General features: G+C 40.5%; 2 protein-coding genes across 6 annotated transcripts in view; one reads left to right on the top strand and one right to left on the bottom strand.

The window, feature by feature from the left end:
• The window catches only part of LOC5496836, a 111,055-nt gene extending 101,387 nt beyond the window's left edge, over positions 1–9,668 (bottom strand). For 2 of the 4 annotated variants that reach the window (XM_048722227.1, XM_048722226.1), the window contains exons 1-3: positions 9,377–9,667; positions 3,243–3,427; positions 1,853–2,747 (exon numbers count right to left, since the gene is read on the bottom strand). In XM_048722227.1, the coding sequence (XP_048578184.1) occupies positions 1,853–2,747; positions 3,243–3,427; positions 9,377–9,551 (1,255 nt within the window). In that variant the 5' untranslated portion in view covers positions 9,552–9,667. Of the gene's footprint in view, positions 1–1,852; positions 2,748–3,242; positions 3,428–5,346; positions 5,503–9,376 lie in introns of those variants that run through there. The other 2 variants (XM_048722224.1, XM_048722225.1) reach the window with 2 other exon arrangements.
• Positions 9,669–9,782: 114 nt separating this feature from the next.
• LOC125559932 lies at positions 9,783–13,986 on the top strand. Of its 2 annotated transcripts, XM_048722254.1 has the most exons (7): positions 9,783–10,082; positions 10,629–10,694; positions 10,938–11,024; positions 11,577–11,638; positions 13,000–13,041; positions 13,173–13,335; positions 13,407–13,986. In XM_048722254.1, the coding sequence occupies exons 1-7, from the start codon at positions 9,884–9,886 to the stop codon at positions 13,517–13,519; spliced, it is 732 nt and encodes a 243-aa protein (XP_048578211.1). In that variant the 5' UTR covers positions 9,783–9,883; the 3' UTR covers positions 13,520–13,986. The 2 variants fall into 2 exon arrangements, with proteins under 2 accessions (XP_048578211.1, XP_048578210.1); XM_048722253.1 differs by lacking the exons at positions 13,000–13,041; positions 13,173–13,335; positions 13,407–13,986 and adding an exon at positions 11,788–12,613.
• Positions 13,987–18,201: the final 4,215 nt, after the last annotated feature.

The following is an 18,201-nucleotide window of genomic DNA, read 5'->3' as shown; positions in this document are numbered from 1 at the left end:
TTTTGTAAACTATAAAATTTATTTGATGTTGCCAAAGAGACTGTCTATATATTGTGCCGATTGTCTCCATTTGGAAAAGCAGCCATCCCTCGGAGTATTTAGCCGAAAAACACCGCTTTTATGGCCAATTTAGGTAATAAATACAGGCATAGAGACTAAAAAGATCATCGCCTGATAAGTATTTCCCAATTAAACAATAAATAACAAATCGACTAAAGAAAGCGATAAATAGGCGGTTTATCTGTTGTAGAAAACATGAGAGCCTCGGCTCATTTCATTTTCAATGAACATCACAACAAGTGTTTATATATTTAGCATGGCGGTGCAAAAAAGCTGGTGTGGACCGTGTACGGTCTACCATTTTTAGAAAAATATTATTCCCACTCATGGTAGCCAAATTTCTTCAATCATTCGTCTATTCTATTACCATCACAAAGCTATTTAGGTATATGAAGCTTACAAATGATTTGAAATATATAATAGGGCTTTTTTGAGCGGTCAACCGTGGTAGACCGTTTATATAAAAATGAACTTTATTTTTATCTTAGTAAAACGACGGTCAACCATCTACCATGAGCTCTCTCTCCAAAATGTAAACCCTCATTCAAACAAAACTAGTGTCAATTTATGAGCTTGAATCTCAAGTTGTTACTGTATTATTTTAGATTTCGAATTTCTTTCGTAAGGCATTTCTCTAACAATTTTAAAATGGTTAACTGTTGTTGTTAATCGTTGAGCAACATAAGCAAGAACAGAAGACGTAGTCTGTAGCCGTCGGTTTTAGCGAATGCTCCACGAAAAAAGCATTGCATACACTTTGCTTGAACTCTTCAAGCATAACTGTGTGTCAAAGTGTCAGATATTTAGCAAAACTATTGTAAAACAGATAAATTTATTGAATTGACCTTCTCCCCGAGACAAGCTTGCGTGACTAAATTTGTAGTGAAAATCTCTCACGTAATAAATTCTTCATAGGCGGTATTTTTTATATGAAGAAACAGATGAGATTGTTTACAATGAAAAATAGTCGTCTCTGAAGCTTCTGTCCATTTTTACGCGCGATTCTGGCACGATAATTGTATGTGTTTGATTTTGACGTTCGCATAGTTGTATTGTCGTTGCGTTATCAACGATAGTGTTTCCTGTTCCAGGACCTGTCAGTCACTTGCTCAGACAATCTTCAACAAAAGTAAGTGGGACACTTCCTATACAAACAACCGCCAACCCTCTCCCCCCGATTAATATTGGTAAGAGGCGATTTTTTAGCTCAAAACACAAGCAGTAGCAAGGTGATCATTTGCCCTCCAACATTGAGGAAGGGGGAGGGAAAGTGTCCTATTAGTTTTGTAACAGATTGTTGATAATGAGCTTCCTGTGCGATCGAAAGCAGCGAGTTGTGGTTAATGGGATGGCTACCAGTTTCCTTGGAATCAGCAGAGGAGTCCCCTAAGGAACGGTGCTAGGACCGTTGCTATTCTCTATCATGGTAAATTATATTCAGAACGCTAGCGCCAACTCAAATATGCGGATGACATCACAATAAGTACGCCTGTGATATCTGGCTCAGACACGATTGATTCATCGCTGGAGAAAGTTACCAACATCAAGCGCTGGGCGCTGGAGAACCGAATGGAGTTGAACATGAGAAAGACCTTCGAGATGGTAGTAAAAGGTAAAACTAGGAAGCCTATTCAAGAGTCCATTGAGGGTACCTACCTACCTACCTGCCGGCCGGCCGTCCGACCGACCGACCGACCGACCGACCTACCTACCTACCTACCTACCTACCTACCTACCTACCTACCTACCTACCTACCTACCTACCTACATAACAGTATTAGAGAATTAGTACCTGTTTCAGATTCACCAACAGAAATCTTCTTTGACAAAGAATCCCAATACCCCTCATCCACTACAAGACGAACTCCAACCTCCGTACAAGGCTGATCCACGGGTTTCTCTGCTAGACTCGATAGCTGGGATAGTACTTCATTCCTGATGGACAAGACATCCACATCATTTGCATCTCTGCACATTCTCTCAGCAAACTCCAAACTGCTACGAGCACTTGCAAGTCTCATGGATAGAGTCTCTCTCTGGGCAGTCAGCTGCTTCTCATGCTTTTGACAAGCTGACTCAATCCCCCCTTTAAGATCAGATCGCATCTTCTCAAGAGTACCTATCTGCTTATCAATGAACGCATCCAGATCCCTTCTGGTAGCACGTTTATTTTCCTCGAGATGATGTTGAGCCTCTTCTACCAATGCCATCGCCTGTTCAATATCGGTGAGTTTTGATGCAACCTTTTTTGCTCTTCCCAATATTTCTTCTTTCTCTCGAGCGATAACATCACTTGTGAAAAGGTAATCATGATTTTTATGATCAACAACGGTACAGTCCCGCCAAATTACTTCCTTACAAGATTCGCAAAACAGTTTCAGCTTTTCACCCTTGTGTTTGGTGCAGAAGGAAGCCTTGCTCATTGCAAGTAACTTTCCGCTTTTGATCTCATCAAGACTGAGGATAGTGTGGTGTTGCACTGGTCGAAATCTCTTATGAGTCGAGATGCACTGCTCACAGACAAAGTGATCGCACTCGTTACATCTCCCTTGGGCAGGCTCACCACTATCACACGATTCACAAGCTGGTTTCTTCTTGGAGTCGTCAGATGTCAACAAAGGAAGAACAGAGAGAATACTGTTGATCATGAAATTCACCTTCAAACTCGGAACATCTGCTGGGGAAATCTAGAACAATAATCAGTAAAATAGAGTTATAACGGAGTTTGCATATGGTTTCAGGGAAGGGCATAGGTTCCCCGAGCTAATGTTGTATTTTACGTGTTTTATTCATAGTTACTGTAAATATAGTTGAACTACAATTGCTCAATATTGCCCCAAATGAATTGAAACTTCACAGGGATGTGAATGACAAGTCCAAAAACAGGTAAGAAAAGTTTGAAGGTATTTTATTATAATTTTTTGTCCCAATTTTTTTTGTAACGCCCATATATCCACAGTAACTATGAAGGAAACATGCAAAATACAACATTAGCTTGGGGATCCTTATCTTTTAATAATTCAATACTCAAAGTAATTTCTTGTGAGAAGAATTCAATTTTGCTTTTCTCTTTCGAAATGCACTTGTCGTTTGAATCCATTTCTTTGTTACAGCAAAACATTTGTCACACAGTTGTGCCAGTGTTCATTAAGTAATGGATGAATTTCTGCATGACAGATTACCTGGAATTCCGCCTTACAGAGGGGGCACACAAGTTTTCCTCTCCCTTCAGAGTGCACTGCCAGCTCTTCCAGGCAGTGCCGACAAAATGAGTGGAAGCAAGGGAGCACTCTAGGATCGTTGAAGTGCTCTATACATATAGAGCACGTCACCTCATCCTCGAGGCGCCTACTGGCAGATGTCATTTCTAAAAAAACAACAAGTAAAGCATAAGCAAATTTATTATTCCTTTTCTACGAGAGGCATAGCAGGCCACCTAAGATTGGGGGGGGGGGGCACGATACAGAAACATTGAGAAAATATTGGGGGCACAGCCACGCCCCTTCTGGTCATTTCCTTTTAATTCTCAAAAATAATGCAGAAATATCTGCATTACAAACACTTTAAAATTTGCATTTCTCATGTGGAGTTTGCAATCCCTAAACATGCACAATAATTCAAGAAATTAGGGATTAATCTTGTGTCTGCTGAATAAACTGTGTTATATATTTGTTTATTTTGTTATAAATTCCGGCGTTATGTTTGGAAGCTTTGCATGATCAAACAAATTGGAAAGGGAAAATGACAACACAAATATGAATATGCAAAGTTGGACATACAGTATATATACTTACTTATTTACTTACTATGAAAAATAACCCAGCTTATCAATGAGATTATTGTTACATTGCCAAATTTTAATTGTGATCACTTTACCTTCAGTTGCTTCCTAAAACTCATGAACGACTCCAAACAACAGATATTTGGACTTAGCTATTGGATGAGCAGTAAAACAGCTAGAAGTTTGAAGATAAGTCAATGGCAATTTGGCCAATTTACCCCTTCCCAGTGACCAATATGGGAATTACACTTTTGAAGGCTAGAGAATCTGTAACACTACTTTAATTTAGCACCCCATCCATCCACCATCAAGCAAACTCAACTATTTTCATAGCTTTCTTGTTTAATTTCTGACTGTTTCGTGAATAGGCGACTTGTGCTAAAAGATCATGTGACTTTTTTGAGTGGCAAACCCAAAAAAATAACAATTTAAAAAAATCAGAAATCACTGTACCTGTCCACCAGAGAACAACGAAAATAAACAATCTTTAATTGAAACTAAACCCTTATTACACCTTATTGGCGACGTCAAAATTTCACGATTTTAAAATGTTGTTATTGGGCGACACTTTATTTTCGCTATTTTCATAAAAAGTCACTTTATTTTTGCAATCTTGCCATTTTGAGACAATAAACTCAAGTAAAGCAAGTGATTTAGAATGTGCTTCATTCATCAAAACTGTAACAAAGACATGCGTGGGCTAAATTTAGTTCCACAAAAACCTGTAAATACAGTTCAGAATTGTCAAAGTCAAGGTGTTTGCAAAAAGCTTATAAAACGACAAATATTTCACCCAAAGGCCATATCACTTTATCATAGCTGTCAATCAAACTTGCACAGAAATCTTGTAAAATCGGGTGAGATACAGTAAATATGTGAAAAAAACCAACGCCAATGCGAGTGAATACAGTGGATGCAGAATGTATGAACATTCACACAAAAATTAATGTTATTAGGTTCAAAATCTTGTGACATCCGCCTAATGCGGGAGAGTTGACAGCTATGCTTTATTTTCGCGAATTTTTAATTTTTTTTAAATCGAAAATATCACAAATCAGCCGATGGAAATGGATGCTTCTTCACACTTTGGTACTTTGCTAGGATGATAAAATGGCACCTGACAGAGGCTGTTTAAATTGACGCGAAAATAAAGTGTTATAAGGTAAACGATTCAGCTAGAGTGAGCATATCTAGCTGTACCGACCTTTAATGTACAGCATTGTAACAACAACAACGAATAAGACAACACATAATAATTCAAATATAGACTGCCAATATACTAAACACAACGTTTGGAACAAAAGGTACATTTAATATAGATTTTTTTTACTCGGAAACCTTTCGAGTCTTTCGAAATTTTAGTGGAATCGAATCGAAAGCGGAAGTGATTTTACCTCTCAAGAGTTATCAGCTGAAGACAAATGAATCGATCCACTTTTAGACCCCATACAATAATGAAATAGGTAATATAGCCAAAATAGGGTGGAAATAGGCGATATAAATACCTGTTTCTAGTCGAAATCTTCTCAGAAGAATCTCAACTTACAATGGAAGCGTCTGATCAACCCTTCGGGAAAGACGCAAAGGAATCTAGACCCTAGTCCCCCACGCAGTCACTCAGACCGCCCCCTGTCACGCAAGGCGAGCTCAGCAGTCACATGCGGAACTAAACAAAACAGAAGCAAACAGCGGTGTCTCTGATGGCAAAGAATTCTCTCGCCTCACATAATGTGCAATATTTTTCTTTTCCTCCTAGATTCTATTATTGAGCTCAGTAGCCGTTGACGAAGTTGTACAAACAATGCAACGGGAGGAACATTCAATCAAACTTAGCGTTGTCACAGCACAGGCTTCCCACCTGCGTTAGTGAAAAATTTCTAAGGACAAACGAATTCAAGCAAATAGACATCTATGAGTTATATCGTCATTTTTGATACAGGGTCTAGGGGAGGGCCTTATTTTTTAAACAGGCATTCTGGTCAATTTTCGAGTCTCCTAGAACTGGAATTTCAAAATTTTTACTGGGGAGAGCCCAAGACCCCTACCCTGGTCCCAGAGCCTCGTGCGTCTCTCTATTTAGTAGCCAGCGAGGTTGAGACGAGGTTGAGACGTCTCAACCTCGCTGGCCACTGAATAGAAGGACGCTCGAGGCCCTGGGACCGGGGTATAAGACCCCCTACAAAATAGATAAATTAATATGATGCGCTTTCTGTTTGCACTTTTATAACTTTCGTTTGGCAGGCGTTGAAAATCATTATCCCTTAAAGTGCTGCCTCTACTATTTTCATTCATGTCGAAGTCCCCCCCCCTATTAACTTTTCCGATTGGTGGTATAAAAAGATATGTAAATAAGATTTCAGTCGGCAAGGAGCTAATGATGCTGTTCTCTATTGAGGTTTTAACGAAAATTAGCATTTCACATATTTAAAAATGGCAACATTTTCACGGTGGAGCATGCCCCCAGTCCACCCTATACAATATTATTTACACACCTGAAAATGGGCTCGAAATTAAATTGTCACCTGGCCTGGTGGTGTTTAACGACAGCTCCGCCGCCCCTTTTTTGGAATGTCTAAATCCCCCCACCCCCACCCATCACAAACACACAACAACTTTAGTTTTTTTTTACTGGGATACCTGTGGTAGCCCTACCCTGGTTCCAAAGCTTCGAACGTCTCTATTTAGTGGCTGGCCACTAGAGAGACGTTCGAGGCTCTGGAACCAGGGTATGGTAGCCCAGTCATAAAATGCAACTATTTTTTTCGTCGTCCCGAGAAATCTGCATTGATGATCACTATGATCTTACCGAAGCCTTTTCCTTATGCGAAGTATGCAATTCTGTGACGTCATCGCAAATCATTGCATCGGAATTCAGAATTTCACATATACGATTTATGTATTTGTGCATAATCAAGGCCTAATTGGCGATTTCATTGCTGCAAATTTTCCATAGCTTTACTTTCTATCAAGTTATTGTGGAAAGTCGTGCTCACTTGAATTAATTACGCCACATTTCGTTGTGTTTATACATTTGCAACACGTGTAGACCCGTAGCGTATAAAGAGGGACATAGAAACGAGCTGACTACTTTATTCAGTTAGAGACAGCTTCAATACCTAATCGGGGGGGGGGGGGGGGGGTGAATAGGTTCGCAGATTGGCGGATTCGGCCCCGAAATGCTCACGGATTACGGATTGTTATTATTAGTCTAGCGGAATGGCGGATTCGGCCCCGAAATGCCCACGGATTACGGATTGTTATTATTATTCTAGCGGATTGGCGGATTCGGCCCCGAAATGCTCACGGATTACGGATTGTTATTATTAGTCTAGCGGAATGGCGGATTCGGCCCCGAAATGCTCACGGATTACGGATTGTTATTATTATTCTAGCGGATTGGCGGATTCGGCCCCGAAATGCTCACGGATTACGGATTGTTATTATTATTCTAGCGGATTGGCGGATTTTGGGAGTACGGCAGATCACGGATCTTTTCACAATTCTGGCGCGGATTTCGGGTTTTGACTGCTTCGACGGTCGAATTTCGGATTTTAAATAAATTTCAATCGATGCTATTGTTTTGTGAAACCATGCGAATCTAAAAAAATTATGCGGATCCACAGATTTGCTCCAAAAATGTAGCGGATCGGCGGATTTACATACCCCTATTCACCCCCCTAATCTTGACGTGATCTGAATATAAAAGAATGAACTAAAGGTATTTAACTAAATTGCTTTATCTATTAAAGTTATCTGAGTGAAAACTAACTTCTGTAGAGGGTTGTCCAACACTGTCTCACATTGGCCATTGGCCATTTCAAAATGGCCATTTGTCAAGCACTAGTGGCAAACGGCCAAATGGTAAAATAACACTGCAGCGTAGAACTTAAGGGGAGGGATGGTCCTATAGACCCATACTTAGCATATATACTGTCTATTCAGAATTACAAGTACCAAGGCTTTAGGAATAGGGCTGATACAATCGTGGATATGGTGAGGCTGGTCCACCATACATATAGCAGACAGTCAACACTGCAAGTAGCATGGCCAAGGGATAGGAGTATGTGGCAAATGGTGGATATGATGGGAATGGTGGATATGGTGAAAAGTAAGGGGGAGAGGTGGTCCACCATACATAAAGCAGACAATCCACACTGCATGCAAGTACCATGACCAAATCATAGAGCTATGTGGCAAATGGTGGATATGGTGGATATGGTGAAAAGCTAGGTGGAGGGGTGGTCCACCATACCTATAGCAGACACATAGCACTGCAAGTACCATGGCCAAGGCATAGGGCTATGTGGCAAATGGTGGCTATGGTGGATATGGTGAAAAGTAAGGGGGAGGGGTGGTCCACCATACATATAGCAGACACATAGCACTGCAAGTACCACGGCCAAGGGATAGGGCTATGTGGCAAATGGTGGATTTGGTGAAAATGGTGGATATGGTGAAGAGTAAGGGGGAGGGGTGGTCCACCATACATAGCAGACAGTCAACACTGCAAGTAACATGGCCAAGGGATAGGAGTATGTGGCAAATGGTGGATATAGTGGAAATGGTGGATATGGTGAAAAGTAAGGGGAAGGGGTGGTCCACCATACATAGCAGACACATAGCACTGCAAGTACCATGGCCAAGGCATAGGGCTTTGTGGCAAATGGATGCCCAATCATACCAATCAAAATGCTTTCTTTTGGCAAGTATGGCATCGCCCACTGGTTCCGTCTCGTAGGCCTTCGGCCTACTCGACTGCTGCGCAGACTGCTTTTTATTTTCTTATTATTGAAATAATAATAATGCACAATGTAATATTTGTAAGAAAATTGGACATTTCAAGGGACAGTTATTCCTCATATATAAACTTTTTATTTACCATGAGCATTTTACAGTATTGAATTAATGCTCGTAGCTAATTATAATTTTTATTTACTACAGCATGCTCAATCAAAAGGCTTCGTTACCAATCAAAAGGCTTCAATTATTAGCTGAGAACATTTACTCAATACTGTATAACCTCATGGTAAATATAAAGGAAATATCTTATCCCTGTCAAATGTTTAATTTTCTTATAAATATTACCTTGTGTCATTATTATCATTTCCATTTGAGACTATAAAAAGCAGTCTGCGCAGCAGTCGAGTAGGCCTCACGTGGGTAAAGGTCTGTTATTAAGAAACTCATAAATAATCATTAGAACCAAACTTAATTCCGGCCCGCTGTACTTGTATCAACATTGTGAATCAAGCCCTTAAATGATACAAACTTTTGCATTTTGTTAACCTTGCTTAGACTCCATAGACCATAGAAAGTCGACCGCCAATTAAAACCCTCCTACACCCCTGACTAATCCTGGCAAATACATGCTCGACTGAAACTCGACCGGAGTCTAATAGCAAGGATTAACCATTGTTAAGAATCTATCAAAATTTTGATCTTGAATTTTAGACATGTTTATGGTTATTCTAATGGGTCTATGTTATAAACTTCCAACCCATTTAGACACTATAGCATAAACCTTAAGGTACTTACTTGAGTCTCGTTTACCATGAATCTTTTGTAAATGTTCGTCTAGGCGCTGAAGTCTTGACAAAGATCGATTACACAGGGTACACAAGTATGTCTTTTTGTTGTTTGCAAAAATTTTCTGGTAGAGCGGGCCGGGGGGTGGATTTTCATTACATTTCTCCGATAGAGGTCTTGCCATGCTTTTACCTTGGACTCATTTTGGCGCAGTTTGTCGTTCCTCTGATTTATCCTTATAGCACATCCTGACACATCTGCTTGTTTTGTTTCGCAATAACGCAATGTGATGAAAGAATCTTGATGAACATTGGACCCCTGGACACGATCTTACGTTCTGTAATCAACATCACCCAATCAGAATCCGCCTTTTTGCATACGTCATTCACCCCTTGCTGGCTGCCAGGGACATCGCCGACTTGTACTGGTTTTCGTAGGTGGATTGTACCGGTTATATTTCCTTAGCAAATCTCCGTGCTGTGAATTTTATCGAATCTTTAACTGATCATAGTCAAAATGACCTCAAAGAAATTTGTTGTTGTTGAGTGGGTAAACAACGCGGAGGATCGTCGCGAGTTTACGGTTTTAAGGGGAAGTGATATCATCCCTAAGACAGGCGAAGTTTTGCGCCAGGGTTGTGTGGTATCTGTTGTATACAGAGAGAAGGCAGCAGACACACCAAGACTTTACGATGCAGAAGTGTTACAAATCTTCGGTAAGTCGAAGTTAGGCTGCTTTTTTGTATCGTTTTACTTTATAAAACAGAGACCTTACGCAAGGACGTTCTGGCGGCGCACGTAGAATAGGAAAATGCTGTTCTAGATTTGCCGTCGCGGGACAACGCCGTGTTGTGAGAACACTTCGTGAGCGCGCGCGCCGTTCTTGAAGCCGTCGCTCCAACGGTAAATCTTGACGGCGTTTTGTTCTATTTTGTAACATACATGCGCCGTAAGAAGTAAGAGGGTGCAGCACCTCTGTATTATGACTTCAGTGCTAAAACTCGGAGCAATTTCAGTATGGAACTTAAGCAACGTAACGCAGAGAATTGTTAAGCTATTACAATTCTAAAGGATGTGCATTTTTATAAAAGAAGCATGAAGCATGAGCCCAGGGCGACGGAAAATCTTGAAGGCGTTTCGTTTTATTATGTAACATACATGCGCCGAGGGCGCAGAACCTCTGCGTTATGACTTCAGCGCTAAAAACTTAGAGCAATTACAGAATTATATCTCAACTTGCAGTTTTTGGATTTGTATTTCAGACTCACAGCGCAAGGCAAAGCAGTTCGAAAACGAGCTGCTTGAGCGAGGCAACGACAGCGACCAAGGTAACATTATAAGAATAGGAACATCCAGAAAATATTAAATGCATTCTTCGCATATCACTTACGTGAAAGGTTTGTGCTAGTTAATTTACCTTCACACAGTAGATAATACTTTGCTAAAATAGTATATTAGTGTTAATGTAATGTTATTTACCTAGAAGTAACATAAAGTAAACACTTAATGATGGGGTTAGCATAGAGCATTGTATATCAGTGTTTTGCAATGATTCTTGTTTATATTTCAAGAAACACCGCGACCAAAAAAACGCAAGCCGTGTCAGAAGGTGGTAGAAGCCGCAAGCTTAAATGACGAAACAAGCGGAGGAAAGCATGGTAAGCATTGAGCCCTCTGCTGTGAAAGAGGCTGGAAGGTTTTTTTTTTTTAGTTAGAAAACATTTACAGGAAAGCATTAATAGAAACTGCGCGGGATGGGGGGGGGGGGGGGCAATATCAACATTTGCCAGCAAGACAATGTACCTTAAACTGATTTTGATCGTGGTTTTGCGCGAACCTGTCGTATCATATTCCTCGTTCAAAAATTCCCGCGCTTTTTAGGCAGCTAGAAGAAACCCTATCACCTTTAAAAATATATGTTCATCAGTTTATCACTTTTGGAATATCCCGATAACTTCGAAATTGTCAGTCAGAGTATTTGGGTCACTGACGTCAACCATCACCGTTTTGTCAGCCTTTTCTCTTACGATTGCAAAATGATTCGGATTCTTAAGTTGTTTACCCGATAAGCCTTGTCTTTGGGCCAACATTGTAAATAATGTTGATTATAACAAAAAAGGTCGTTATGTTCAGTTACGGCTTGATTACGTTAATTTAGAAATATGTAAACCTCCATTAAGCGGCCCCCAAACTAAGATTTTTGATTGCAGCCAATAAAAGACCAAAAAGCAACAAGTCAAAGTCGGGAGACGTTCGAACACCCAAACCTAAGGTAATTTCCGGCTCTTTGTCTCATTGAAGCCATTCTGGTTTCATCCATAGTTAACTGTTAACCAACTAATTTTCATTGCTGCTTATATACTTTAAAAGGTTGATGCACGCTCGAACCTCTGTTGCGTATTGCTATTTTTGTTTGTTCAGGAACTGCAAAATACTGTACAAGGCGAAAAGATAAGAAATATAATGAGCAGGAGAAGGTTCCCAGAGGATGACCTCGAGGTTTCCAGTGTTTCGGCCTCTGCCTCATCATCCACTTCACGCCCCATTAATGCTTTACAACCGCTTAAACCCCCATCTAATACTCCACAACAACTCACAACCCCTCCGCATCAATCTAACCCCCACGACCACTCACACCCCCTTCGCGTCAATCTAATAACCCACGACCACACACACCTCCTTCTTGTCAATCTAATACCCCACGACCAATCACACCCCCTCCGCGTCAATCTAATACTACACAACCACCAGCATATCCTCCGCGTCAATCTTATGCCTTACAACAAACCACACCGCTACACACTTCACAACCACTCCGGCCCACTCCACGTCGTCCATCAGACACCCCACAACCATTCACACCCCCTCCACGCCCATTTGATGACTTGCGTCCACTTTCATCCACTCCACGCCAATCCACAACCAGACCAAAGTTTACTCCGTTCACACACACTACCACGTCACAGTCTACTTCATCTTATTCTTTGCAAGCCACTAATACTTTAATGCGTACAGCACTTAATGCATCTAATAATTGGCAAGTCAATTATTCAATAACTGACGATTCTAACCTATCACTCGAATACGACACTCCTGATCCATTAATTACTAACTCCTTTCCCAGTTATTCCGCTATGTTGGAAGATGAGCCACCCAACAACTGGGAAACATTCGCTCATAGCACTACTTCTGCCATCCAAGACCTCAAGGCAGAGGTCGAAACACTTAAACAAGAGGTCAAAAACCTGAAAAGAAAACTAAAGGCGAGTTTACACCGTGTGATTATGCTAAAGTTGCAATACTTATGACAAAAACGAATAGGTTGTTGTTGGTTAAACGGCGGCTTCGATATTCTGAAGGAACTTGGAACTTGGCTCTCAAACACAGGATATAAATATTATTTGGGCACAAATTCAAATTATGTCATTCGGTACTTTTATCCCGCCTTGGATTTTAAGATTTTGTGAATTATGTATCTTATATTAATAGCTGAATGCAGTGAATATAAGACTATCAGCAAGTAGTCTTGGATTTTTCAAAGGCTGTGACTGTGGTTTTTGCACATTGTAATAGTCCTTTTCCGCTGTTATCCCATAAAGAATGTTAAGTGTTCTTTTTTTTGTATTTTTATAGGTTAACAAAGATGTTCCTGTAGAGGATCAACCCAGTCCAGTGGTACGTTTCGATAAAACATCAAACAAACAATATAATCGGAACAGAGAACTCCTATAGACTATATACATGCCTGATTGCTTATACACCGATTTTAGCTGTTTTCAATTAATTGTTCAATTTATTCTTTACAGTCACAACAAAAGCAGAAAATTAAGTACCTCTTAAAGCCCCTGGAAGGGGTGAAAAGGCTCCTCTCAGACCTCTTCACCGAAGAAGAACTCATGCGGTGTACTCTGAAGGGGAAGGGGAGGTCCAGGGATGTCCTGGACAGCAACAAGCTGCAGATGATTTATGGTGAGTCACAACAGTGTAAGAAATGCAGAAAGGTATCACTTACTCAACTGCAACTACCATTGTTTTTGCAGGTGCAATGAGAGGAAATTATGGGATGACAGATGAGAAAGTGGACCAGCTGATTAGAAATCAGCAAAAATCCTTAAAAGAGAAAACCAAAAAAGTCTTCAGTACAGCTAAGTGAAATCTCTATTGTTTGTGTAAAATGTTCGCTTTAGAGGTTTTTTTTAATCATAGAGATATATTAGCTTGCCTAGCACTTTTTGTTGTATACCAACTTTTTGTCGAATCTGGTTTTGTCTTTTAACGATTTTTGCTGATTTCTATAACGTTATAGAAGGCACTGTTCACGTTGTATCCGAAAATTATAAAGTTGATATCAAATATATAAAGATATAAAATTGGTTATTAAATTTTGAGATAATTGTAATTTAGTTCTGTATTATAAAAAATTAAATTTCTTGCTGGAAAATATTGCTAGCTACTTGTAATAAATTAACGGATATCCAAGAAAGTCGTATGATATTCTGCAAAATGACAATATATCGCAAAATAAAATATATATCGCAAAATAAAATGTTATTGTCGACAACAATAACCTAAATTTCCTACAATTCCGAAAAATCTCATAATATCCGATTATGCATTCACTAAAATCCAAGAAAATTCCGAAAAATCTCATAATATCCGATTATGCATTCACTAAAACCCAAGAAAATCCAATATTGCCTAAGAATGTCGCACTTTATTGCAAAAGAAACAACGCATTTCCTGTCACATTCATGCATATTCCAAACAATCGCATTATATCCAAATGGATATTCCAGAATATCGTAGAAAATCCTGTTTAAAGTAAGTCTATGCCTTTTGAGATATCCTAGAATATCCTGGAATATCGGTCCAAATTTACCGTGAAAATTCACACCTTGATCGTAGAATATCCTAGGAAATCGCAGGATGTTCTAAGATGAATATCGTGAGATATTCAAGGATATTACAGAAAGTCTTGGAATATCCCAGTTTCATTTCGCACAGGGGAATGAATACTTTTACCTCAAATCCACTATGATAGTGTGATTTGCTGATATACTTAATGTATAGGAATTTGATATGTATTTGTTTATTGTTTTTCATTTTAAAGAGAATAAAATAGCACCCAGTTTTTTGTGAGGAACTTTTATAATTAATCCTCCTTTTTAAATAAATATGACCTCCCTTTACACCTGAAAGCCTTCCCTGTTAATCAAAGCATAAAATGTATTTTGCTAATTTTGCTGTATCAGTTGTCTATCAAGTATAGTTTAGTTAATGATATCCTTAGTAATGTCAATAAATACTTTTATTCCCTAGGAGGACAATTTTTAATAATAATTGCAGTATTTATAGAAAATGCAATCTTTATATGTTTAACATATTGTGCCGTTTTTGTGGGTGGAGGAACATGATGCATAATGAAAGTGCAGGGAAGGGGGATTCCACACAAGTTTATGCTAAAAAAAGTCATGCTGGCTCCGGTTTTAGGCAGTGCCTAAATCTATATATTAATTAACTCTGTAACCTGATAAAACTAGAGCAAAACAGTGCTAAGCCCCTCATAATCGTACAGGAATCGAACGATCAAACACGCGCACGACGATTTCCCCTGATATAGCCGGATCAAGTTTTTACGGTGTAATACAGACAATAAAGTTATAAAAAGGCCTAATTGGCTTCAAGTCGGTGTGGTGTCGTGTGTTATATCAGTAAAGGCGACCGGAAGGGAAATTAATTACAAGTAATACAGGCAATTACCAATTACCTGGACAAGGAGGAATTGGAAGTTGATAAATTACAGGCTATTTTGGAAGCAGTGAAGAATTTGTTAAATCAAAGCCTCAGTTTTCTATGCGAAGAGAGTTTAAGATTGCCGGTCAGATTGGCTCAATAAAGATCAATAAAGATCACCTCAGCTTTTCAAGTCTAGTACATCAAATTGAAGCCGGCACAAGTAATGGGTATACTGAGAAAGAAATTATGGGAGCTGTCAGAAAAGCAGTTAACCCAGGTCTTTGTTTGAGAACGGGTAAACAGGGTTTGAATTTAGTCCAGACAAGAAGAATGTTGAGGGCACATTAAAAGTGCCACAGAGCTGTATTCACAGCTGACAACAGCCGTCCAAGCCTCTAGTGAGTCCCCTCAAGATTTTCTTGTCATTCTGCTTGATCTGAGACAGAAAGTATTATTGGCATCCCAAGAAATAGAATCAGAATGCCTGGACGATGTATTGGTATATAGAAAGACATTTTCCCAGCATTTGGCTGATATAAAGCAGGTATTAATTAACCTTAAGGAGCACGGTATCAACTAAAACCGTCTAAATGCGAACTATTTAGGCGGAAGGTGAGTTACTTAGGAGAATCATATCAGCATTAGGATAATCATATCAAATCATATCAACAAGTGGTTATAGTATGGATCCGGCGGACACAGCAGCTATCAATGCACTGAAAGAGAAAAGGCCGGCCACTGTGGGCGAGATGAGAAAGATTCCGGGTTTCCTTGGATATTATCGACAGTATATCAAGGACTTCCCGCGTCATGCCAAATCACTGTACGACTTAATGTCACCCCCCGAGGAAGTCCAGGACCAGATGTACCAGAGAAGAAAGTCTGTGTCAGGTAAGAACACAAGCCAGCTATTCAACAAGCATCCAGTTAACTGGCTTCCGTGTCACCAGCAGAAACTTGAATTTCTGATCTCCCAGCTGGCATCCCCGCCTGTTATGGCCTTTCCAGACTTTCCAGAGAAGCCTTTCATATTGCATACTGTCGCGTCTAAAGACGGTCTCGGCGCCGTACTTTATCAGCAGCAAACATTCGGTCTCAGGGTTCTGGGATATGCTTTAAGGACATTAACGGCCGCAGAGAGGAACTATCACCTCCACGCAGGAAAGCTAAAGTTCCTCGCTCTTAAATAGGCCATTACGGAGAAGTTTCGAGACTACCTTTACTATGCGCCTTCATTCACAATCTACACAGACAACAACCCATTGACCTATATGTTAACCACGGCTAAGCTTAACGCAACAGGTCACCGGTGGGTAGCGGAGTTAGCGGACTATAACTTCACTATCAAGTACCGCCCGGGGACGATGAACATCGACGCAGATACGCTGTCTAGACTACCACTAGAGCCGGAAGATGACCTGTTGCACTGAAGAAATGGACAGAGCGAGTGTGATGGCAGCGATGCAGCCTATGGGTGAAGACAGAGAAAACAATAGTCCGTGGGTCAACACAGTCACCTCAAGGTATGGCGAAGTAAGCGCGGAACCAATTACGACGCAACTACGATTCCAAAAAATGACGCCAAATGAGATACTAAAACACCAGCAAGAGGACCCGGTTATCGAGAAAGTCATGGAGTACAAGCTGAAAGGACTGCATCCATCCCCTAAGGACCGGAAGTATTGGGACAGCGAAGTACGTACTCTTAAGGGAGCTGAGTAGGCTCAATATCCATGGCGACGGAACACTTTGGCGAGAAACAAAGACAAGAAGACAGTTGGTCCTCCCATCAAAATTCAAACCACTAGTTTATGAAGAGCTGCACCCTTGGAGATTATTGCCATTGATTTCCTCCATCTAGAGAAAAGTTCCCGTGGAAATGTGTACATCTTGCTTTTCGTGGACCACTTAACAAGATTCTGACAGGCCTACCCAACAAGAAACAAGTCGGCCCCGACGGTGGCGAAGAAGATCTATGATGATTTAATACCTCGGTTCGGGTTTCCATCCAGAATTCATCACGAGGGCAGGGAATTCAAAAACAACTTGTTTCACCAACTACACAAGATCAGTGGAGTTTCCAAATCCTGTACGACACCTTTTCACCAGATGGGCAATGGCAAGGTGGAAAGGATGAACAGGACCCTCCTGTAGATGCTGAAGATACTCCCAGAATCAAGGAATTGGGACGAATCCCTGAACAAGATGATCCACGCCTATAACTGCACGAGACACGAGGCCACTGGGTATAGTCCATACTTTTTGTTTTTTGGCAGAACACCACGGATACCCATTGATCTGCTCTTTGACTTGAAGCCTGACAAGATCGTATAAAGTAAAGAGGAGGAGGAGGACAGTCGGAGTTAAAGTAAGGGAAATAGAACCGAGAGACCACAGCGGAAGCAAAATCCTCCGGTTAGGTTGACGTACGATGAGGTTGGACAGCCAAAGTATTAACTTGTTGGAACAGGAGTCTGCACATTACAACCTGATTATACTCGTACTGAACCACAGCAGTACGGTCATGCTGAATATAATTCAGGAAGTTGCCCGTACGGGAAAGGCGGAATCAACGCGCAGTCGTCTGCCGTACCAAGTACGCGTGCGGGTGGGTTTGGTAACGGTGATGGAGGGGTCTTTGCGTTACAGACCCTCAGGGGAGTAACGCACTACTACCACAGTGCACCATTTGTATACTAACTCGTCAAATAAAACTGGGAGCAACACTTCCTGAAGTTCTTTTGCAAGATAAAAGTAACGGATGAAAGCAACGGTTGAAAGTAACGGAAGAGATTGCAAGGAAATAACAGTTGTTATCATTATTTCTCAAGTGTTACAAGCATTAATGTTGAGGGTGGCGTAAGCAACAAACGAAAGAAACCCAAGGCGAATAGGAGGGTGAAATAGGTTACGGAACAGCCAGCAAGAACTTTATGTTTGTTAGTTCAGAACATTTTTTTTCCAGAGACGTATTGTCTTTTTAAAGTCGCGATATTAACTTTATCAAGTTTATCAAAGACGGTGTGCTGAGCTTTTGTAAGAACTGACCACTCTTTATCAAGCTGTATTATGCATAGCTGAGGAAATTAGCTCCTCTGT

Source organism: Nematostella vectensis, chromosome 14 (assembly GCF_932526225.1).
Source record: "Nematostella vectensis chromosome 14, jaNemVect1.1, whole genome shotgun sequence".
NCBI classification, from domain to species: Eukaryota; Metazoa; Cnidaria; class Anthozoa; order Actiniaria; family Edwardsiidae; genus Nematostella; species Nematostella vectensis.
This window is presented reverse-complemented; position numbering and strand designations above follow the sequence as displayed.

Bases quoted from the DNA above. Each gene is read 5' to 3' on its own strand.
- LOC125559932 (XM_048722253.1), top strand. From the start codon at position 9,884: ATGACCTCAAAGAAATTTGTTGTTGTTGAGTGGGTAAACAACGCGGAG. The intron at 10,695-10,937 runs GTAACATTATAA...TTATATTTCAAG, and splicing joins AGGCAACGACAGCGACCAAG to AAACACCGCGACCAAAAAAA. The intron at 11,025-11,576 runs GTAAGCATTGAG...TTTTGATTGCAG, and splicing joins AACAAGCGGAGGAAAGCATG to CCAATAAAAGACCAAAAAGC.